Source organism: Mastomys coucha, unplaced genomic scaffold, assembly GCF_008632895.1.
Source record: "Mastomys coucha isolate ucsf_1 unplaced genomic scaffold, UCSF_Mcou_1 pScaffold6, whole genome shotgun sequence".
NCBI lineage: Eukaryota > Metazoa > Chordata > Mammalia > Rodentia > Muridae > Mastomys > Mastomys coucha.
Genome location: NW_022196912.1, coordinates 126,561,488 through 126,585,548, shown reverse-complemented (window position 1 = coordinate 126,585,548; position 24,061 = coordinate 126,561,488). Strand labels below are relative to the sequence as shown.

Genomic DNA, 24,061 nt, shown 5'->3' with positions numbered 1-24,061 from the left:
GCAAATCACAAGGCCAATGCAGTTAGAATCGCTTCAGACCTACAGGCAGGCCCTTCATGCACACAGAGCCCCAACCCTCTCCCAGGCCCAAGCTGAGACAAAGTATGCCTATGGTGAGGAGCTGAGGCCCCTTGGTATGGCCCCCAACCCTACAGCAACTCTGGGTTTACATACCTGCCAAGCCAGCATCCGAGTAGCTATCAGCCAGGCTAGCCCATCGGGAAACCCACTTCTGACCCCCAGGGGAACCTGGGACCAAGAGGCTCTGCAGAGAGACGGGCAAGAAAATATATCTACAGCCTGGGAGGCACAAGCTCAGAACAGAAGCCAGGGGCTAGAAGAGACTCAGTCATGCCATAGCTGCTATAGACAACACCCTCTGCAAGAGTATTCAGGAGGTCCCGTGGCTTTCCCTAGGCCCATGTGACCCCAATGTCACCACCAACTGGTCAGCTCCATCAGTAGATGAGGGCTCAGTCCCAGATCTGCAACGATGACTCTCTACCCTGACTCTCCCTCATACCTGCTGCTCCATCTGGGGAGCCATGCCTGGTGTTCGGGAAGCAAGCTCTTGCAGCAAAGCCATCCGCTGGGCCATGCCCCCATCACTGGACTCATCTTTGTCACCTCTGATGACAGGGCGGAAGGTAGCTGAGGACACCCTGGAGAGTTCAGGGGATTCAAACACCCCAAAAACCTGCCAAAGGAGAGAGGGACAAGGGTCAGAGGTGCCCAGATCTCCACCCCCACACAGATGTGAGCCCAATTATTTAACTGGGCATGGTGCATAGGAAATAGGCTCCATTCTGACAAGAGACAGAGCCCAGGGGGCCTCCCTCCTCCAAGTCCTTTTGCCCAGCTGAACCAGACACATGACTTGACAGCAAAAGGCCAACATCTGGTTCCCCAACATGACCCTGGAGTCCCTTCCTGCCCCACAGCCCACTGGAGGGTACCATCTGACCAGACACCATACCTGGTCAATCATCTTCCGAGCCTCCTCCACTTCTCGGTCTTGAGCCTCTGTCTCAATGGTGTATGTGCCTGCGTCACTAAGACTGTCATCCTCCTCCTGTTTACGTGCCTTGGTCAGCTGAGGGTCGGTGGGAGGCGGTGGGGTAGTTGAGGGGGTCACAGGGCTGGCTCCTCGGGGTGTCAAAGGGGCGGGCAGCACCGGAGGCGTCTTCTCGGGACCAGGCCTGGTGGCTGGGGAACTGTCCCGCATACACTGGGCCATGAAGTCCTGGGCCAGGCGGGATCGGCGTCCCACACTGCCAAAGGGGCGAGTGGAGGCGCGGGGGATGGGAGACGTATTGCCCAGTCGCTCCTCTGTCTTCTCTCGCTTGAGTGAGCTGGCCCTCTGTGGTCCTGAGCTGCTGCCAGTGGCACGGACTGAGACACCAGGACGTTCTCTGTCTGCAGTCCCAGTACCCCGACGCTTGTCAGCCTTGGAGTCTGCAGGTGGGGTGTGTGTAAAGGACTGTGAGCGTTTCTTGCGGGGTGTATCCTCATCAAAGAACTCAATGACAAAGGCTTGCTGGTTGTGCAGCAGCTCTTGGGGGTCCCTTTTGATCTGCCTCTGCAGTCGCACCTGCTCCCCACTGGCCTCGGCTGGGGCTGCAGACGCTGAGGCAGTCTTGGCCAGGGGGTCCTCTGAGTCGCTCTGTGTGCCATCTTCATGCTTGTGGCCTGAAAGAATCCTTATTCGTCAGCAGAGAGTGAGAAGTCTTGGGGAGCCTCACTACCCCATGCCCACTGGGAATGGATCCAAGCTGACACCCGTGTGGAAAGAAGCCCCACAGCACTGGGAGTGACTCCTGGCCAATTCACTGGGAAGTGAACAGCAGTCAGACCACCCAGGCTCTCACTAACACGGTGAGTGTGGGCAACAGCAGACCACCCGCTAGCTTAAGAACTTGCCCTGGTGCCAGTCGGCACTTACCCTTCAGAGTTCGAGTGTGAACAGGAAGGTCGCTTTTGGTGCTGTGACGGTCATCCCCTGGGCCATCCCGGCGCAGCAGGCTTGGGTCATTCTGCACCAGCCAGTCGGCCACCTTGGTTTCGGCCGAGACCATCTCTGCAGGCGTGCTCTCCTTGCTGGGGGGCCGCCGCTGGCGCAAGGAGAACTTGGTAATGTGATCTTTGATCTTCACCTTGCCTGGGCTGCAGTCGTCAAACTCAATCGTGAAGGAGGCATGGCTCTGCACCACGGGGGCCGTCCCACTAATACCTGCCTCCTGGTCTTTTGTGGGCACCTCCTGGGTTGACACCTCGGGGGGCCGTGGTGGCTGAGGGGTTTCCTTCGTGGGGATCTCAAAGTAGCTGGGCTCACGTCTGAAGGAGTAGTCTGGTGGCTCGGCAGGAGCACGGCAGCTGTCCAGATCACCGTTTTGCTGTGCCAGGTCCTTGGGATGCTCTGTGGGGAGGGGTCCTCAGATCAAGCCTTTTAAAAGCCACCCTGCTACCCTCTGACCCAGTCTTAGCAGGAGCACTGACTCACCTGGGTAGGGTTCCTCCTGGTGGCGCTCTTCAGATGGTGTCCCGCTGTCATCCTCACCCCACCAGGAGGGCTGCCCATACAGGGGTGTGCGGTAAGCTACTGCCTCTGTAGGGAGTTCAGGGATTGGGTTGCTATGGCCTCCAATGTGAAGGTCTGGAACAGGGCCAGTCTGTGGACCAGGCCCTGCTCTCACCTCCCACCGGGGACCTGCATCTATTCAAGTGTCTGGCCAGTTGTTGAACACTCTGGGCCCGTCTCCACATCTGTGGGTGAAGATGACCACTAGCCCTGCCTAAGCCTCTCACGGTGGTGATGCAGGAAGGCTCATTTCAGGAGACACGGTGGTGATGCAGGCAGGATCATTTCAGGAGACACAGTCCTGGGACAGCGTTCTCTGCCTTACAGTATACAAGGTAACAAGAGCCCATAAACGAGGTTTGGTCTCTTCTAAGGTTCTATAAATGGATCTGCCACAATGGGGAGCCCTGGGGTGAGGGCCACCATAGTCTGGTGGCCAGTGTGACAGTTAGGTGCATTTGTTCTAATGTTAGGATCTTCTATGTCTAGAAGTTGGCATTCTACCTCCCATGAATCTAGGTTTTTCAGCTCCAATTTAGGCAAGAGCAGAGTCAGTGCCCCGAGACAGCAACGAGGTACAGTCTTGTCTCCCATAAGCCTTTCATTTCTGCTGGGTCCAATGGCCATCAGGATCAGGGTTACTGACCCAGGTGCTCACACCAGCAGGCAGCAAGAAGGTCTGAAGGCTAGATTCCCTATCAGTCAACAAGTGTCCCTGTAGAATGGAGGCTATCCCTTGGTGTCTTGTGTATGTCTCCTTGTCTCCCAGGGACAAAATTACCACATGTTCCTTTTACAAAATTACCATTATGTTCCTTATACAAACGATGGGTTTCATTCCCCTGCGGTATGCCATATGCACTAATCTTATCCCACCATGTTGACCCCCTGAGCGCTGGTCCAAGGACCCCATTCTATACCCAGTGCTGTACGCAGTGGTCCTTGAAGCCATGCTCTGTAAGCCTGTCTGAGGTCCTTCAATGTGCTGTGTTCTGTAGGACTGCAAAACTTACTTGCCCAGTTAGCTGCACCTGCTATAACCTCAGGGACAGCTGCAGGCCACTCTCACCAGCTGTGTACTCCCAGCCTGGACACTGACAGGTGCTCAGAACAGGTCAGATGACTGTCTGGACACCTGCCCAGTCCCCAGCAGTCTTCACAAAGGTAAGCACAGGCTCAGGGTGCACCTGCATCTCGGCCAGACACCAGCAGTATAAGATAACACATGTGCGTACACGGGCTGACCCATAGGGCACAATAGATGTTAGCCGAGGCTGGGACAGTAAGGTGACCTTCCTGATGTAGGAGAACATCTAACTTGGTTTCCTAGAAGCACCTTCCACCTAGAGCTTGCCCAGTCCACCACTGCATCCCCAGGCAGGATTCCCATCTCCTGTCACTGTGCTATGCTATCCCCATGCCCACCCAGACCCTATCACTGCCCAACTCTACAGTAGCCCCCTAAATGTTTAAGTCAGGCCTTACCTTGTGACCCTCCCAGGCCAGCCCCAGGGGCCATACAATCTGCAGAATCAGGCACAGATACCTGACTTCAGGCAATTAAGACCTGCCTATGTCTAACCTGCTGCAGACCACAAGGGCTGGCATCTATGACCTATCAACTGTTGGTGGCTCTGGGATCCAAGAAAAGTGAGCATGTCTGGGGAGGTATGTGCAGGTACACAAGACAAGCCTTAACAAGGGTTAAGCAGGCCTATGCCCTGACCACTGAGCTGTGCTGTGATCCAGGAGTGCAAGCTGGGATGAAGGGTCCCATGGGGCACAGTAAGGGAAAATGGTAGACACAGGGGCAGGGGGACAGGGGTAGAGACAGAAAGGCCTTGAGAGACTTGGCATTTTTGCCCTTTCCCTACCCATCCCGGTCCCCACACCCGTGGCCTACCTGCTCCATGTCTTCGGTCCCCTTTCTCTGGCTTGGGCTGTGAGGACTCGCAGTAGGGTGTGTGATCTGGCAGCGCATCGGCCCTCTTGGGTGCAGAGACCTTGACACTCACCTGCAGCTGGCTGGTGTACTTCTCGTGCTACGGGCAAGCACGCAAGGTGAGGGGTGCTATGCCAGCCTCAAAAAACCTTCCAGCCAGCCCCACCTCTCCTCCACAAACAAATCTGAGACTAGTTCATCTGGTGAGGCGGCTGAGGGTCTAGGCCCTGTGGAGGATGCTCTAGTTTACATAGCTAGGCAGAGTGGAGGGGGGGAGCAGGCAAGGATCACAAGAACAGAGCCTAGAGACTGCCATCTTTCAGGTCCCACCTGAAACGGGCCCTAGGGAAGGTGAGCCACTCAGGGGCCTAGCTACATGACCTCTTACTTTACAGACTCATTTGGAAAACTAGGTAAGGATAGACCAATCATGGTTCACACAAGAGCTCAAAGCTCCATGAGCCATACAAGCAGGGGAAAGAAAACACAGGGTTGCCACAGGATCCTAAGTCCCTAGATGAGGGTCCAACCAATGTGACCTCAGGAGTCTCAAAGACACCAACCCAGAGGATACACTCGCTTTCCACTGCCTGCCCCGCCCTTGTTGGTCTAATTAAATCCTTCCTTGTATCCTCCCCTGGGTGGGTCAGGGCCCAAGAGTGTGGTCTGGCTTTCCACTCTGCTTGGCCCACTGTAGTGTACTCTACTCCCAGGGGATCTGGGCCTCCTGTTAGGTGGCCCACCCATATCCATTGCTTCCCAGCTTTTGGGCTTTCCTCTGAGCCAGTCTCTGTATCCTACCCACTACCTGACTTGAAGAGTCCAAGGCTATAATTGTAGGCCTCAAAAGCTCCAACTGCTCCAGTAGGGCCAACCACTCAGCCCTCGCCTCCCCAGCTGTCCCTACCATCTGTCGCGTAAGCCCTATAAGGGTAATGACTACTTCTCACCTGCTGGACTGGGCCATCCAGCAAGACAGGCCAAGCAGCCCTGATTCATGGTACCTGCAGCCAGCAAAGGGTGGCTCAGGAGCCTGGGGAAGGTATCTGGGGGTAGACCAAACAGAAGCAGAGACTGGCAGGCTATGGGGCTCAGCCCTCACAGCCAGGGCTCCCAAAGGGGGCCCTTCTTAGCCCCTGGGCCTCCGTGACACTGACCTTCAGCGCCTCCTCAGGAACACGGTGCTGCACACGCTCTAACACGTACATGTTGGAATGTAGCTACGGGTTAAGGAGAACACAGGCAGGAGGAGCAGGAATGACCTGTGGCTGCAGCACTGGAGTCACCAATGGTGAGTGGGTAGACTCAAAGACTCCTGGAGGCGGGGAGGACCTTTTCGGGGAGGACCAATCATGCCCCAACATACTCAAGAGCACAGAATATCCAGGCTTCAGACCTCAAGTTAAGCCAGGACTCCGGGTCCAAAGTTCCTCGGTCCTTCTGTGACCTCAGGCTGAGCATGCAAAAAGGCAGGCTGAGGCGAGGGGCAGACATGCCCCTCCATCAGAGGGAGCCCAACCTCTACGCCTGAGGACCTCTGCTGTGACTTAGAAATCCCCCAATCCACTTTAAGACGGCAGAGCAACTGTGGTCTTGGTCCTAATGGAGCAGAGTAGGGGAGTCCCTTAGAGAAGGATATCATAGCCAAAGCGGATGACATCGTTGAGCTTCAGTGTGATGTACTTCTGGTCTGGGATGCGCACATCATTCACAAATGTCTAAGGAGGAAGGGGGGGTGGTGCTAAGCAAGGCCTTCCTGTGTTCCTGGCTCACTGTACAGGAGCAGACTTCTCAGGCAGCAGACCCAGCAGGCCCCAGGTGGGAAACCCTGACTGCAACTAGGGTCAGATGCGCCAGCGGTCCTCACAGTCCAGTGGCTGGCAAGGGAAGAGCCTACTTGCCACAAGGCCTCTGTAGGAGGGGCTGCATTGTATGAAGGGTGGATCAAAGAGGAGGGGAGTTGAGAGTAATGCCAAGTCTTGGTCCCAGGCTCACATTATGGAGGCAAGACACACTGGGGTAGCTGTGGGGTACCTGCTCATGACTGCACAGGCAGGAACAGGTCAGAGTCTGTTTTCTTATTGAAACAGGGTCCTGGGATGGACCACATCTGACAAATGTAGAATGAAACATGTCTAGGTAGGACAGATGCATGAAGCCGCAGAGAGGCCATCCCTGTCCTTCTATGCCATATCCAGCTCCTCACTCTTATAGCCAGGGCCTCCCTCCTTCCCTAGTCCCAAAGAACCAAAGAAAAGGACACACACTCCCTTTCCCAGGTGGGGGCAGGCAGAGCTCACTGCTTTTCAGGGGGGACTCATCTCCTAGCATTGTGTCTCCCTAGCCCAATAGAAATCTGGCCTCTCTAGCTGAGGAAGGCCTCATCTTCAGCCAGTGGGGGCTCTGGACAGGTCCCTGGAGGCATGATCATGGCTGGGGTGGGACCAAGGAGGAGCCCAGTACACTCACCCCATTGAGACTGCCCAGGTCCTTCACCCAGTGCTCGTCTCGGTCCTGGTCGTAGTTGATGACGGCATGCTGCTTATCCACACTGCGGGACTGAAGGGAACAGACAACGACCCTCAGGTGCCCAATCCCGTGCTGCCAATGCCTACCATAACACCAACACCCTTGGGACTCAAAGCTCCTGAGCCCCCTGTCTTATGACAGTGTGCAGTCAAAGCCACCCAGCTGAGCCGGGCCAGTTCCTGGGTCAGCGTGGGAGGCCGTCCCCTCCCAAGGGGAAGCTCTGGGCCCAGCACTCAGGGCTAGACTCATCCAGGGACTGGAAAGGAACACAGTCATGTGAAGTGGCCAGAAGAGCACCAGACACACACCAAAGGAGAAGGTAATAAATAACCTGAGCTTATTTAAAATGTTAAAATGATAGGCTTCTAAAACTCATGCCTGGTACCCTGTCCTGGCTGTGCTGACCCTGGCAGTGACCACACCCAGAGCTCTGTGAGTGCCGTCCTGCCAGCTCATCACCTGCATAACCATAGCAGAGATATAGGCACCCACAGCAGCTAGCTGAACCTGCTATGTTAGCAGGGCCTCTCTGAGAATCCTCAGCTCCTTGGCTCCTCAGCTCCGGGATGTGCTTTCTGGGTTAGGGTGTCACACACAGCCAAAGAACAGGCTAGGTGGAGGCAAAAGCCGGTCTCCATAAGCTAGCAGCCCATGCATGCACATATATATCATATGTAACATTTTAAAAGGCACCTCATGTATGCACGCATGTGTATGCATGTGCTCATATTTACATAACATATTGTGTCATTCATGAGTGTTGGCTCTGTGCCAGATCTGTTCTGGGCGTACTGGACAAACCACAGCCCCTGAACAGCACAGCCCGTTGATGGCATGTGGCTATTGTTGATGGCTGTGCCCCAGAACACAAACAAAATGTCTCTGGCCCCTCTGCCTGACTTGATTCAAGCCACAGCCTCTCTGTAATGCTGCTGAGGCTCCCCGACTCTAGCAGTTGTCCCTCTGTCCTCCCACAGCCAGTCCTCTCTACAAGGGAGCCTCCAACTCCTTAAACAGAGGTCCTCTCCACACAACCCTGTTGACACCTCCCCTCCTCACTGCCCATCACTGCTGATGTGTCTGGTCACACCTAGGCCCTCCAATCCCACCCACAGTGGCATCTCCTCACATTTCTCCTTACATAGGGATTGAAGCAAGATGTATTACTAAGGCTGGCCAAGGGTGCATGCCTCCACAGAGAAGGAGCTGGGAGCCAAGGTGAACAGGAGCTGGCTCGATGGCCCTGACAAGGAGATAGAAATCAGGGTACAAAGGTGGATGAGAATCCAACCCTGAAGAGCAAGGGATGATGTAGAGTGGGGTTGGAGAACTTTGGAGGTCCACAATTCGGGGAAGGGAACTGGGGCAACTCTGGCTCCTGGCAGAGATGGAGGCAGAGGGGATAAAAGATGATGGCAAGCCTAAGCTGCTTTGAAAGGTCCCAGGGCAGCAATGGAACAGCACAGATGCTGGAGTCAGGGCAGGTACAAATGCTATGTAAACCGTCTAGCCACAAGCACCCAAGAGGCCAGAGAGACTAGAGAAGAAGCAGGAACAAGCCTTAGGTCTTCCTAGCAGGGGAAGCTGCACAGGGAGCGAGGGTCTAGAACTAAGCAGAAGGATAACAGATGCCCAGAGGGTGGCCTGAAGGAGGGCCAGCCGGGCAGGTCAGGGCAAGGCCTACTGCAGGGTTGTTAGGAAGAGGGTCTGCTCTGCACTCCTTTCCACATGCATGGCCTCCCAAGCCTCAGCTAATGGAGTACGTAAAAGAGAGACAGCCCTTCCTACATTACATCCCTCAGGGACAGAGAGGACAGAGATGTAGTGGCACCCAGACCAGTGGCTACCCAGCACGGAAAAACTGCGGGGGCTTCACCACTGACAGGCCCAGAAACTAAGAACCTGACCCCAGATCTGCTCTATGTATTAAGACCCCTGAGTAGGAGAGCTGGTGGAGCTGCCGGGCCAGGTCCAGGTAGGGGGAGGAGAGCGTGCTCTGGGTCCCCAGCACTCCAGGCTCACTCCAGCTCCTCCCAAGGTGTTGCCTGATCCATGCAGTCATCCTGCTGACCCTGAGAAAGATAGCAAAGCCACGGGGCTGACAAGATGGCTCAGTGGATTAAGAGCACTGACTACTCTTCCAAAGGTCCAGAGTTCAAATCCCAGTAACCACATGGTGATTCACAACCACCTGTAATGAGATCTGACACCCTCTTCTGGTGTGTCTGAAGACAGCTACAGTATACTTAGATATAATAGTAAATAAATCTTAAAAAGATAAAATAAAACCAGTGTCATGAATAAGCTTCCTGCATTTTCTCCCAGTCTCTGCACTCTTTTAGACTAGGCAAACAAGGCCACAATGCATGGCAGAAACTGCATGACCCACACTGCCCATTACAGGACAGATTTGGCTGGCTCCTCCTACAGAGTCATGAAGGGACAGAGGGCTGCGCAGGGAACCTAGGAGTCCTAGGAGGAGCAGCTGCGGTTTTTGTTTGTTTGTTTGTTTAGGTGAAATTCTCCAGACACCATCCAGAAAATCCAGAAAATCCAAACTCAGTCTAACTTGTGCTATGACAAAATGCCTTAGACGTGGAATTTATAAATGATAGAAACTTACTGTTCGTGGTACTAAGGGATGGGTACTGATGACTAGTGTGCCAAAGGCAGAAAATTTCAAAAGCAGCACCTTCTGGCTGGGTTCCCACTTGGCATAAGGAGTGGGTAAGTTGCCTCAGACATCTTTTATAAAGACCCTGTCCTGGTGGGTTTTTGTTAACATGACACAAGCTAGAGTCAAATGGGAAGAGGGGTCTCAACTAAGAAAATGAATGCACCATATTCCCTGAATACAAGCCTGGTGGATTTTCTTGATTGCTAATTGATAGGGGATGACCCAGCCCACTGTGGGTAATGCCACCCTTGAACACGTGGTCCTGAGTGGTAAAGAAAGTAGGCTGAACAAGCCATGAAGAGCAAGTCAGTAAGCAATATTCCTCTATGGCCTCTGCATCAGCTTTTGCTTCCAGGTTTCTCTCATGACAGATTAGTAAAGTGATATAACCCCTGTCCTCCCCAGGTTGCCTTTAGTCATGGCTTTTATCACACAATAGAAACATAAGACACCCTTTAGCCGGGCGGTGGTGGCGCACACCTTTAATCCCAGCACTTGGGAGGCAGAGGCAGGTGGATTTCTGAGTTTGAGGCCAGCCTGGTCTACTGAGTTCCAGGACAGCCAGGGCTACACAGAGAAACCCTGTCTCAAAAAAAACTAAAAAAAAAAAAAAAAAAAAAAAAAAAAAAAAGACACCCTTTAATCCCATACACTCACCTCTTAATATCATTCCACAAGGGACCAGGTCCAGCATGTAACCTTTGAGGGGCATAAACTCTCAGAAAGTGGCACAATGCTGGGTTGTGCTGGTCTCAGATGGGTCCATCAAGGCTTGCTGCCAAGCTGTTTGTGCTCAGCACTGGCTCAGCCCACCCCCGGGAACCTCACATACCCTGGGAGTGTGCAATGTGGCCATGCTGTACACGGGAGATTAAATAAGTACAAAGAAGACTCATTTGGGGACACTAGGAGGCTGCTCTGTGCCTGAGCAGACTCCTTAGCTGGACCATTTGGGGACACTCATGTCCTTCTCAGAGTCCCATGAGACTTGAGGCTAAGAGTCTATGCTCTGTGCTGAGCTGGAAGCAGTTCAGAACTGCAGAACTGCCAGGGTGGACCCTGTAGGTCAGCACCCCAACCTCGCCCTTTGTTTCCAAGCCAGAGGGACAATAAGCCCCAAGAAACCCAACTCAGGATCTGAAACCTGGGTGGCCCAGGAAGGGGACCCATCCTGTCAGGGCACATGAAAAGTCACCAGCACTATCCACCATTGGACACATGCAAGATCTCCAGGCCAGCCCTTAGGCAGATCCTATGCAAAGCACTAAGGACACCACAGAAGCACCTGTCAGTGCTGCCCAAGGCGCTCCTCAGCTCCGTCTGCATGGGACATCTTCTTACCCTTCCCGGAGCCCTGGCACTTTCTTGTCAGAAATAGGTCTGGTATGAAAGGGCAAGAGCCCAGACCCATGTGCACCCCACTCCTGCCCACCTGTGGACAGGGATCTCTCCCTGCCTTTGAGGTCCCTGACCACCTGCCCAAATGTAAGACACCCCCACTCACCTGCAACATGAGCTCACATTCATCACGCCCCACGAAGATGAGTTCACGCGGGAGGCGGTGGCGGGTGCCACTGCTGCTCACCAGGAACCAAGATGTGACACTCATCTTGGCACTGAGGAGGCCGGCCTGGCCCTGTGGGGAGAGGGTCAACACTGGAGCTCCCCAGCCTGGACTGTGGTCCCCTGGATATGCACAAGGCCACCACAGAGCTGCTCCATGGCCACAGTCTCAGGATCTCCTCTGTGATCCAGGCCCTACCTTCCTTTTCTTTCTAGGTGGTTCTGGCCGTGCTAACCAAGTGCAGACCCACATGTCCATGTGAACATGTGAAAAGGTTCCCAGGTAGTACCCAGCATGGCCTATGGAGGGCTCCAGGACATACACCCTTCCTAGAGGGTCTGCTTCCCAGGCCCCTCTGCAAATCCTGGGGCAAGAAAGAAGTCTCCAGACCACAGGTCTGACTCCATGCCTAGAGAGCCCAGGAAACATAAAAATCCAAGCCTTGTTCAAACACAGGAGTTAGCTTCAAGAGCAGAGCATGAACCCAAGCGTGGGCCTGGACAGTGGCCCTGTGCAGGCAAACTGTCCAAGAGCTCCTTGAGTCCTAGTGACTCACAATCTAGTTATACTGTGAAGAACAGCTAGACTGCCTGAGGGGTGGCACTTGGCAGGTGGGTGCCACCTGGATTTGAACCTTTGTACTTTAAAGCAACACACACACACACACACACACACACACACACACACACACACACACACGAGAAAGTGAAAATCAGGAGAAAGGAACAGAAGGAATAACTAACAGTCAAGCAGGAGTCATCACAGGTAAGAAAGGTAACAATGTGGGACAGAGGGGGCAGAAGTGAAGGCAGGACCGCAGCGGCAGGAACTGGAAGCTGGATGAGCGGCAGAGAATACAGAAAGACTATGAGCCCCCACAGGGCTGGTCAGGTGGAAGCCATCGCTGACACAGGATGGGCCATCCAGGTCATCTCTCTGGAAATGTGAACACATACAATACACACAGTGGAGAAGTCACACGAGTGATCTTAGGGCTCAAGCCCTGTCCTGCAATACCCAAGACCAAGAATCTGGGTCTCCTACAGGGCTGGTCAGGTGGAAGCCATCGCTGACACAAGGCCATCTTCATCCCTCACACAACACACACACTAGAGAGGTCACACTAGTGATCTTAGGGCCTAAACCCTGTCCTACAATGCCAAGGAGCCATGCCTAGAGACATGAACACTGGGCTGCTCACCCAGGTCTCAGGTCCTTTCGGGGTAAGCAGCAGGCATGAACACAGGGCTCTGCCCGTCTGCGAAGAACCGTAGCACTCCATCAGGAAGCAGGAGGAAGATGGAGAAAAGAAACCTGCCTCCATAGAAAACAGCTCCCAGGTGGTCTGGAACACACCCCTACCCTGCTCTGAGGTCCCCTAAGGAATTAGGGCCCAGCTTGAGAGGCAAGGACTAAAGGGGCAAGATTTCAATGCCCTTGCAGCCTCTCGGACCCCATTGGGCATCTATAGACCCAACTCCCAGAAAGATCAAATCCTACTGGCAAAGGTGTCAGGGCTCTGGGGGGAGCCCCAGGCCCCAGGGCGTCACTGAGCTTCCCAGCCCCACCCAGCCTGGATGTCTCCCACTCTGACATCACCTGCCGTCATCTCACTATGGACAGCAGGCACGGGGACACCCTCACAAGAGAGGGAGGCCAAACCCCTGAGCCTGGTCATGGGTGACCACTGACACCGCCGGTCCAACTTGGAAAGGCTTCGGAGCCAGCGCTTACTGGAGGAGGTTTGGGGCTGGGCTAGCCCGGCCATCGTTGCTAGGAGGGAGAATAATAAACACCCCAAACTTGTCCCCTCAGCCGCGCCAGGCAGAAGAGCCACCACCCGAAGGTGAAGGAGGAGGTGGCGATGCGGATGCTGAGAGGCAGTAGGAGGCAGGGAGCAGCCCAGTGGTTGAAAGGAGCAGACGGAAGGAGGTCCCCTCCAGGCCGCGGACAAGCCCAGAGGCAGAGAAAGCAGGGAGATGGTGGCGGCTACAGGGAAAGGAGAGAAGAGAAGGAAGACGGAGGGAGGGACCGCAGAAGGAGGGAGGACCGGGCACCGGGGAGGAGGCCGGGAGGCGGGCAGGCGCGCCAGGCCCAGAGGGGGAGGGAGCGGCGTTGTCTCCTGAATCAGCGAGGGCCCTGCCCGGGCGGGGACCGGGCGCCCAGGTCTACCAGCTCGGCAGGCCGCATAGACATGCGCGGGGCCAGGCCTTGTTGCCGGTGCCGGCCGACCCCTCCCGGGCGCGCGCAGACATAGGGCAGGATCGGCAGGCACCGGCCGGGCCAGGTGTGCTGGGCCCTCGCCCGGCGCCCTCTTCGCCGCCGCTTTTGTCCAGGCCCTACCGCTCGGGTGTGGCCCGGAGGCACGCAGGTGCCCTGCTGGAGGCCCTGCCGCCGCGAGCGCAGGGCTGGCGCGGCCCCTCCGGCGTCCTACCTGTGCTCCCGCCAGGCCCGCCGCTCGCCCGCCAGGACGCTGCCCGGCCCAGCCCGGCCCTCCGCCCGCCCGGCCGAGCGCTGGGCGGGGCCGCCGCCTAGGACATGCCCGGCGCGGCCCGCACGCTGGCGGCAGCCCCGGCCGAGCCCACGGGCAGAGCGCCGGACCGCGGCCTCGCGCGGCGGGTCCCCTGACGTCTGCGGCGGCACGCTTCGCCCCGGCGCGCCCCGCCCCCGTGTCGCCCCGCCCCGCCCCGTGTCGCCCCGCCCCCCGGAAACCAGGTTAGGGCGGGGCAGCCGCAGCAGGTGAGCTGGACTCCGCAGCGCCGCCCCAGAGGTTGCGCCCAGCCTCCCCACCCCCCACCCAACCCCCGTTCCGTCTACCCGACCGGCGCACCCAATCGGGCAGCCAGGGACCGGCGATCACCCTTGTCTCCCCACACTGTACGCCCAGACCCCCTTCTTTCCGGCGCCGGCTATCCCAGGGTTGCGAGACAGGGCGTACCTCTGCCCAGCGTCCCGTCCCAGAGCTGAATAGTTAACACTTAACCACATTCCAGAAGCCTGGGCTCCAACCGCTCTCCCAGCCCCAACCTTTGGCCTTTCAGCCCAGTGGAGGGGTGCAGGGCGAAGGAAGTAGGATGGATCCCAGAGGCCTGTGCGTCCAGCTGGGTCTCTTCCTCCTGCGCCCTCCACGTTGCAGGACAAGCCACGGACTCGAGACAGGATGGTGGGCAAAGACACCAACCTACCTGGTTGTCACAGTGGGCTGGACGGGGAGGGGCGGGGAACTCCGAAGGCGCTCCCAGTTCCTGAGGTAAGTTCTCACTAGCCGCTAGCTGGTGCCAGGTGCAACAATGGAGGTATCAGGTGTCCCTGTAGTGCCAAGGGGGAAAAGGATTAGCGTGGGGCGGGGCGGGGCGGCTTTGCAGAGTGGTGGAGTTCAGAGTGCATTTCTGCATTCCTGTTGAAGGCTAATAGTGAGGGCCTTGGCGGAAGCGGGATGCAGAGCAGGCAGGACTCCAGGCCTAGGAAGGTGCGCATTATCCTGCTGGTTCAGGAGCTGCATAGACCCAATCCACCCCGCCCAGGCTCCAACTCCAAAGCCTGCGGGCACAATTGCCCAGCCCTGCCCTAGAGAAGAAGGTGGAAGAGGTTCTACACAACCCAAGAGTAGAGGCAAACCCACCAAGAAGAGACAGATAGGCAAAACTTCGTGAGAATGTGCGAAGGTATTGGGCCCGGCGAGTTTATAGTACAGGCTCGAATGGGGGAGTCTGGCTTGCGGTATGGACCGCAAGGAACCTGTAGCCTTGTGACCGATTTTGGATGCCATCCCAAGGACAGTGGGGAGCAGGAGGTTTGTGCCAGCTGAGACCTGATGAGATGAAGGCCTTGGAGAGAGTGCTAGATGTAGACGTGGGCGAACGGGAGTACTTCGAGGGGGAGGCCAGGACTCCAGGGAGAGGCCAGGAACTGAAGGAGATGGAAGCAGAGGAGAGATAGGGAGGGCGGACTTGTCAGGTGCTGGAAAGAGGAGGCCTGGGTACTTTCCTGTCTTCCTATTCCATTTGTCCTTGCCAGGGTTGTTAGCCCCAGCCTCAGCTTCCGGGAGCTGTGTAGGGATTTTCCAGGCATCTTCCCTAGTAGACAGAGACTGTCCTGTTTCTGAGTCCCAGCTCCTGAGCGGGGCTCTCTCCTATTCTCTTGGCTCTGTAAACAGTCCTTTCCCCAGGGGCCTCCCTGTCTTAGCTTAGCAACCCGTTGCCCACTCCTTAGTAATGGATGTTTTATAAATGTTACTTTTATTTCTTGTTTTGTTTTGGTTTTTGGTTTTTCCAGACAGGGTTTCTCTGTGTAGCCTTGGCTGTCCTGGAACTCACTCTGTAGACCAGGCTGGCCTCGAATTCAGAAATCCACCCGCCTCTGCCTCCCAAATGCTGGGATTAAAGGTGTGTGCCACTACCGCCCGGCATTACTTTTATTTCTATTGGAGACTTTTGCCTGGGTTGTGACTCCTTCCAAGGTGAAGGACAGGGGGTGAAGGAATGGTGTCTTGGGTTCTGACTGAGGCCCCTGCCAGCTGTGCAGCTGTCATGGGGTCAGTATCCTTAGACATGGGGGGGACAGGATTGAAGAGAGCTGCTGCTTACTGGAAGGGGAGGGGCCACGCATATTTGGGATCTGAAAGCAGACCTAGTAGTAGCTTCAGTCTTCATCGAGTAAGGGTGACACTTAAAGCCACTGAGTGGAGAGGTTTCCTTTCGTTCAAACTAAGAACACATACACCAAGTAAGGAACCCCAACAAGTATGGTACCTCCCATTTCCACAAAGTGACGGATACAGCAAACATAGCCACAGGCTTGGAAGACTTGAGTCGGTCTCTTAGTTTGGTTTCCATTGGTGTGAAGAGATATGAGCACAGCAACTCTTACAAAGAACATCATTTCACTGGGGCTGGCTTACAGCTTCAGTCCACTGTTGTCATGGCAGCAAGCATGGCGGCATGCAGGCAGGCATGGTGCTGGACGAGCTGAGAGGTCTTAGGTCTTCATCCACAGGCAGCAGAAGGAGGTTATCACACTGGCCAGACTTGAGCTTATAAAACCTCAGAGCCGACTCCCACAGTGACACAGTTCTGCTAACAAGGCCACACTCCCTATGGCCAAGTATTCAAATACATGAGTCTATGGGAGTCACGCCTATTCAAACCACCATAGTAGACAAAAACAAACATAGGTGGCCAAGAAGCATATGAAGAAAGTGGCCAACACCACTGAACTCTCCAGAAGTATAAACCAGAACCACGGGGAGAGACCACGTCATACCTCTCAAGATGGCTGTCACACGAACAGAATAGTTACAGAAGAGGGTGTAGAGATGTGGGGACATTTGTCTGCATGATGGTTCAGTTACTACAGAAATGACAGAAAATTTAAAATTCACATGTGCTTCTGCAGTCCCTCTTCTGGGCAGTCACCTTAAAAGAACTGGAAGTTCAGGCATAAACAGGTAACACACGCACACGCATGTCTCCGCATCCTTGGGGCTTTTGAAAGGCTCAGATCAGGCTTCAGTGAGGCCTTGGCTATTAAGTGGCCAGGAGACAGCACAGACCAAGCTGTCCTGGCACCTAAGGAAGGCCCTGTCTTTACTTGTTTGCTGGGGCAGGTTAACAGCTGCCATTTTTGCCTGAAGACTCCAGACCTCAGGAGTATTGAGTCGAAGGGGTGGGGGGTAGGGGTGGAGGAGGGTGTTACCAGAGCACTGTAGCTGCTAACACTGTTGCAAGTATTAGCAGGAGGAGGAGGAGGTCCCTCATGACCAGTGTGTCTCCTTGCAGGGCAAACAGAGATTATGTTGAAAGCAAGAAAGGAGAAGATGCCAAATCTTTTCATCTACTCCAAGCAACCCATCACACATACACAGACCTAAGAGTCACTGTTTTCAGGAGCAGCCTTTGGCTCCCTGGAAAGTAAGCCAGGGAACTGGAAACGTTAGCACAGCTCACAGTCTGACCTATTACTACGGAAGTTACTGGACACCCATCACATACTGCCCAACCGTGTGACTCCCAAACGTAGTGACTTTTAAGCCAGCTGAGAGCAAAGGAAGCAAATAAAGGAGTTTTGGGGGGTTTTCCCCATAGCACACCCGCCTTCTGAGCAGCACGGTTCACAACAGCCAAGAAGGAAGCAGAGCTAACCGATATCCAGGAAAGTGCATAGACATGTCTCCATGTGTGATAACCTGTTATTAATCTTAAAAAGGAAAGACACTTTGGCATGTGCTACAGCATGGATGAACTTGAAAACAAAGAAACGAACACGTAGGCTTAGCAAGTCCACTCATCTAGAGGTCCTAGAGTGGTCAGAGACAAAGGAGGGAGAATGGGGCTTCTATGTGCTGGGAAAAATATACATATATGTATTTCTGGAGATAGCTGCACAGCATGTGGGTGCTGATGGCTCTGACCTACGTGCTTGAAATGGCTCAATGTTTTTTGTTGTTGTTGTTTTTTGTTTTGTTTTTTTCGAGACAGGGTTTCTCTGTGTAGCCCTGGCTGTCCTGGAACTCACTCTGTAGACCAGGCTAGCCTCGAACTCAGAAATCCGCCTGCCTCTGCCTCCCAAGTGCTGGGATTAAAGGTGTGCACCACCACCGCCCAGCTTCCAATTTTTTTTTTAAGATTTATTTATTTATTATATGTAAGTCTTCAGTATATAAGTATATAATTCTTCAAATATAAGTATGTTGCTGTCTTCAGACACTCTAGAAGAGGGCATCAGATCTCCTTATGGATGGTTGTGAGCCACCATGTGGCTGCTGGGATTTGAACTCAGGACCTGAACTCAGAACAGTCAGTGATCTTAACCGCTGAGCCATCTCTCCAGCGCCCTGGCTCAATGTTTTTACTGCTGTAACAAGATACCTGATACAAACTATTTAAGGGAGGAGAAATGTATTCTCTTTTATAGTTTCAGAGGCTTCAGTCCTTCCTGGCAGGGAGACTGTGACAGAGCAGAGCAGACATATCACACTTCTGGAGCATGGAAGGGATGGGCAGACGGAGATTATCGGCCTATACTCAATCACTTCTCTTCCCCTAGCCTATAGAAAGTGACCTTACATCCCGGGCAAGTTGTCTTCGTTTAGTTAATCCTCGGTGGAAATGCCCTCACAGATACTCCCATGATGCACCTTTCCAAATCTCTCTCCTTAATATGTGCTGTGTGTGCAGGCATGTGTGTGGAGGTCCCAGAGAACTTCAGGTGTCATCCTTGGGAACTTGGCATCTACCTTCTCTGATACAAATGTCTTTCATTGGCCTGGAGCTCACCGTGGAGTCTAGATGACCAGTAAGTCTCAGGAATCCTCCTGTTTCCATCTCCCCAGTGCTGGGATTACAGATGTATGCTGCTGCTGGGTATGGTAGCATACACCTTTAATCCCAGCACTCAGGAGGTAGAGGCAGGTGGAGCTCCATGTGTTCAAGGCAAGCCTGATTTACCTGGTAAGTGCCAGGTCAGTCTGAGCTGTGTAGTGAGATCCTGTCTTAAAGAAACAAGATAATTTATGCCTGGCATTTTTATGTGAGTCCTGGGGATTCAACTTGGGTCCTCATACTTTGTAATTCAAGCACTTTACCAATAAAGCTATCTCCCTAAACCAAAGCTCTCTTTAAAAAGGTTTATTGCCGGGCGGTGGTGGTGCATGCCTTTAGTCCCAGCACTTGGGAGGTAGAGGCAGGCAGATTTCTGAGTTCGAGGCCGGCCTGGTCTACAGAGTGAGTTCCAGGACAGCCAGGGCTACACAGAGAAACCCTGTCTCAGAAAAAAAAAAAAGTTTATTATTTTTATGAATTCTTTTAGGTATTTGGGTGTTTTGCCTGCCTGTGTCAATGCACCACATGCATATGTGATGCCTGCAGGGGCCAGAAGAGGGCATCAGAGTCCCCAGAAGAGGAGTTACAGACAATTGTGAGTGGCCACAGACCTGCTGGGAATTGTGTCCCCTTAACTTCAGAGCCATCTCTGCAGCCATGAGCGCTCTTCTTTTTAATGGCGTTCTCCTTCCAGCAGCCACGCTTTTCTCAGCCCATTTCACACACATGTACTTCTTTTCTTGGCAAAGTCACAAGGCTTTTTTCTAAGCCTTTCCATACTGTGTTTTATTCTGGATTCTCAAAACTTGGCTGAAAGGAATTTTGTAATATAACCTGGATTCTGGACTTTCCTGAAACTTCCTCCAGCAGTGTGTCACCTTTAAAGTCTCATTCCATCTGCATGTGTACCAACCACAGAAAAGTTCCTCCCGGGGCTGGAGAGATGGCTCAGCGGTTAAGATCACTGGCTGCTCATGAGTTCATGAGTTCAATTCCCAGCAACCACATGGTAGCTCGCACCTATCTGTAATTGGATCTGGTGTGTCTGAAGACAGTGACAATGTACTCGTATATACATTAAATAAATAAATAAATAAATAAATCTTTAAAAGAAGAAAAGAAAAAAAAGTTCCTCCCGATAACATGGCATGTGTGGCCTCTACTCCAATTCCCAAGGCCTCATTTCCACATGAATTGTCTATGTCCACTTTTTTTTTTTTTTTTTTTCCGAGACAGGGTTTCTCTGTGTAGCTCTGGCTGTCCTGGAACTCACTCTGTAGACCAGGCTGGCCTCGAACTCAGAAATCTGCCTGTGTCTGCCTCCCAAGTGCTGGGATTAAAGGCGTGCGGCACCACCGCTGGACTATGTCCACCTTCTATAGCACTCTATTTTCTTGAGCTCCTACCAGAATTCCCCACTGGGTTTTGCTCGTCGCACTCTGGGCCTTCTTTAGCCTTCCGTGTTTACCAGGTCCCTGCAGTGCAGCGCTGATAGTACAAATATGTGTTCCAAAGGGGCTTTAGCGTACTGGCTTACCCAGCACAGTCTGGGCAAGCCAACAATGGGACCAGTATACTGGAGAAGCTGAGAGCCCAGTATCTGCTCAGTCCACAGGACTGGATGTCTCAGGAGTCCCAATCTGGCACTGGAGGCCTGGAGGACTCTTGGAGAGCTGCTGATCTTCAGTCCATATTGAACACCTGAGAGAGCTGGGTTCTGATGGGAGCAGCAATGGTAGACATACCAGCAAGAAGGGAAGCCAGGAGGATTTTCCTTGGTGCCTCATTATATCTGGGCTGCTGTCAGAAGGTGCCAACTACTCTATGGGAGGGTCATCCTGCCTCCCTCAGGCCTTCCAGGAAATGCTCTCACAGACAGCCTAAGTGAGTGTCTTTTAGTTGATTCCAGATCCAATCAACAAGATTAACCATCATACCCACACCTCTAAACTTTACCCAAATTCTTCCACAGAGCAGTTCCAAAGGCTCCTCACCACATGATCAGGTAGTCATAGCAACAACTCCACTGCTGGTACCAATTCTGTATTAGACTTTGGTGCTGTGTCACAAGGCCTTGAAGAAAGAGGAAGCATTTGTTTTAGCCTGTGGTGCTGGAGGGTGTGATGGAGCAGGTAGGTGTGCTCCTAGAGACCTCCTCATCCCCTTTCATCTGCCACGATCTCAGCCTATTGGGTGCCTGCCACATAAACAGTACCTCTCTCCCCTTAGTAAGTCCTCTCCTGAAAGTCTCATACACACCCATTGGTTTGATTTTCAAACCAATCAAATTAACATTCGCCATCACAGTATGTTACATATATTTACTCTCAAAGGGAGGAGGAGGAGGATTAGGGGGGAGGAGGAGGAGGAGTGCATAGACCTCTGAAAAGGATGGTAGTGGGGGGTGGGAGTAAGAGGTTGCCCCCCCAGCCTTGCCAGGGCAGTGGAATCTACCATAAGATCACCTGGAGCAATTTGTCATGGATAATTTACTGGGCACACAGACACAGGCTCTGTGTGGCCACTGAGTATGTGATTATTTCAGCATCCTGAATGTGGGCCAGCAAGATGGTTCATCAGGTAAAAAACACTTGCCTCCAAGACTAAATTAAATTAAGTTACAAATGGCCCCTTCTGCCTAGAGAACTGCTCAAAGTCAAAGGATTGCAACAAACTAGAGAAACATTGTAACTCATGCTCCACAATGGGCTGTTGTGGGACAGAAAGGAGGTATTGATCTCAGAATCCAGCCACACCATGGGAAAGGCAGACCGAAAGGCTCCAGCCTCAACATGCTCATTTTGGGCTGCAGTGCACGCCTGTAATCCCAAAACTTCAAGGCCAGCCTGTGCTACTGGAGAGTTACTCCAGGTTGTTTAAGAAACAAGAGGACTGGGGAGGTGGCTCAGCCGGTAAGAGCACTGACTGCTCCTCCGAAGGTCCTGAGTTCAAATCCCAGCAACCACATGGTGGCTCACAACCACCCATAATGTCTGAAGACAACTACAGTGTACTTACCTATAACAATAAATAAATCTTAAAAAAGAAAAGAAAAGGAACAAGAACTGCTCATGGGGCTGGAAACATGGCTCAGCAGTCACAAGCATTTGCTTGTGCATAGGAGCAGTGTTCAGGTCCCAACATGCATGTGGGGCAGATCGTAGCTGCCTATAACTCCAGCTCCAGGAAGCTGACATCCTCTTCTGGCAGGTGATGCACATACATATTAAGGATATTAAATGCTGGTGAATCTGTATATTCTTAGAAGCCTCTTGACATTACCCATGATTATGGAACTGCAGGCTAGTGCTATCCATGCAAGTATGTCAGACTTGGGGATGGAACACACACCTCCAACTGCTAGCAGGAGTATGAGGTATAAGTAGAGAGAGCCTTTGTTGATAGAAGATGTGACGTATTCTTGAGTGGGGACATTGTGGGGGAGGTATGGCTTCACTCTGTTGCTCAGAATATTTCCCTGTATTCTTTAGGAGAAAATCAGGAGGGTAGGGGTTCCACAAGAAATGAGACGGGGTCAAGGGGGTGTCCAACAGGTCATTTGGACTTCAGAGATAAGGCACCATGGCTTCAGAGCTAGACAGGGCCCTCACGTGGTACCTAGAGCTTGAGGCCTAAGATGTTGATGCCTCTGGGGAGTTGGGGGGTAGTGCCCAAGGATGAGAAGAAGAGGAAAGTGAGGTACAGTGAGGGTCAGATGCCTCTGACCTCCCACACAGCCCAGCCTGCTGCAGCCTTTTGAAACAGCTGCAGTGAGCAGTCTCTTATGAGCTGAGGTTGGGTCCACCCTCCGGGACTGATGCTCCATGTCTCATCTGGAACCCCAGGTTCTCCAAGCTTTGGGACTGGAGGACCCACAATATTCTTTTGATTTGGATTTATTTTCAGTTGCTAATTGCACAAAAACTAAACGCTACCAGACTTCCAGCCACCAGCTGGACCAAAGAACCAGTGTATTTACTTAGCTGGAGGAAAGCCAGAGACGATAGTGTTGAGCACAAAGCTCGAGTGTATCTGCAGGTCTGCTCCATTCACACCCCACTGCTCCCTGAATCTCAGAAGCCCAGAGTAGGGTTCTCTGCCCCCACACTTCCATCGTCCCCTGTATTTCACCCCCCTTTCCTCTTCTTCTCATCCTTGGGCACCACCACCCAGCTCCCTGGAGGCATCAACATCTCAGGCCTCAAGCTCCAGGCACCATCTGAGGACCCTGTCCAGCTCTGTTGTCCCTCCATTGTTGCCCAGCATTCACTCCTACTGTTGCTCTGAAGTCACACTCTCACTGCCCCTGCATTCCCACCTCACTCACTCCTGCAGACTGGAGCTATCTAGGAGCTATCTATATATATGTGTGTGTGTGTGTGTGTGTGTGTGTGTGTGTGTGTGTGTGTATGTATATCTACATATATATGTATATATATGTATGTATATGTAGATATATATACACACACATATATATATATATATCACTGCCCCCTGCATTCCCACCTCACCTACCCCTGCATTCCCACTGATGATTCTCACTCCCATCACTCCAGCAGCCACACAGCTCCATTCCTGTATTCACACCTCCACTGTCTCCTATATTCCTGCCTCTAGTGTCCCCACATATTCTGTGATCTGGGCTCTGGATGCCTATTCTGTCTCATGGCACTCTGTAGGACAATATGAGCTAGAAAAAGTCACATGTTGGGTAGCCCTGTGGTCCTATTGGAACCTAAGGGTGGATCATAGAACCCATGTCCACCAATCCTGTCTCACTCCTCCCAACCCTCCATCACGTACATATGTGTGTGTATATACATGTGTATATGTATGTAAATATGTGTATGTGTGTTGTCTGTGTGTAAACACACACACATGTACACACACAGAACCCTGTAGTTCCCTTGGTGGTCAAGGCACAGAGATGGAGAGGGCTTGCTACAGAAAACTCCATGTTCTCCAGCATGGTGTCACTGATGCCACCTGCCCCTAAGCTCTGCCTTGTTTCTTCCCCATAACTAGGTCTTTTCATCATCAGGGAGCAGGTCCTCAGCTGGCACAGGGACTTGTTCAATTTAGGGGCAGCATGAGGAGCTGCCCCTGTGGTGGCTGGGATGTGACTGGGGATGCCATTCCCCAGAGAGACGGAGGAAAGAGGGGCACTTTCTTCCTTACATTGCTTCCTTTTCAGGGCAAACCATGATGCGCGGAGCTGTGGCAGCCATCCTGGGACAACAGAAGACCTGGAGCAGAGCAGAGAGGCAAATCTAGGTTGAAGTTTGTGAAGTCAGCAGGGGAAACTCTGTGTGGTTCACACTGCTCTGTGTCAGAGGCTGACCTAACTAACATTAACACAGTGTTTAGCTCAGCTCAACTCTCTCCAAACTGTGCTCCTTAGAAGACTGGAGATCAGTGTTTCCTTTTAATAAAAGTTTGTTCTAACATTTTA

General features: G+C 53.0%; 1 protein-coding gene and 1 long non-coding RNA gene across 6 annotated transcripts in view; one reads left to right on the top strand and one right to left on the bottom strand.

The window, feature by feature from the left end:
• Cep170b (centrosomal protein 170B) overlaps positions 1-15,028 on the bottom strand; it is a 23,716-nt gene extending 8,688 nt beyond the window's left edge. The window contains exons 1-12 of one of the 5 annotated variants that reach the window (XM_031355914.1): positions 14,913-15,028; positions 14,476-14,599; positions 11,231-11,362; positions 6,990-7,079; positions 6,160-6,238; positions 5,678-5,736; positions 4,482-4,620; positions 2,501-2,605; positions 1,943-2,416; positions 977-1,689; positions 524-697; positions 175-265 (exon numbers count right to left, since the gene is read on the bottom strand). In XM_031355914.1, the coding sequence (XP_031211774.1) occupies positions 175-265; positions 524-697; positions 977-1,689; positions 1,943-2,416; positions 2,501-2,605; positions 4,482-4,620; positions 5,678-5,736; positions 6,160-6,238; positions 6,990-7,079; positions 11,231-11,335 (2,029 nt within the window). In that variant the 5' untranslated portion in view covers positions 11,336-11,362; positions 14,476-14,599; positions 14,913-15,028. Of the gene's footprint in view, positions 1-174; positions 266-523; positions 698-976; positions 1,690-1,942; positions 2,417-2,500; positions 2,606-4,481; positions 4,621-5,677; positions 5,737-6,159; positions 6,239-6,989; positions 7,080-11,230; positions 11,363-12,491; positions 12,765-13,724; positions 13,900-14,228; positions 14,253-14,475; positions 14,600-14,912 lie in introns of those variants that run through there. The other 4 variants (XM_031355915.1, XM_031355916.1, XM_031355913.1 and 1 more) reach the window with 4 other exon arrangements.
• LOC116079839 lies at positions 14,075-24,061 on the top strand. Its single transcript, XR_004114167.1, has 2 exons — positions 14,075-14,540; positions 23,804-24,061. It is a non-coding gene; the product is annotated as an uncharacterized LOC116079839 (long non-coding RNA).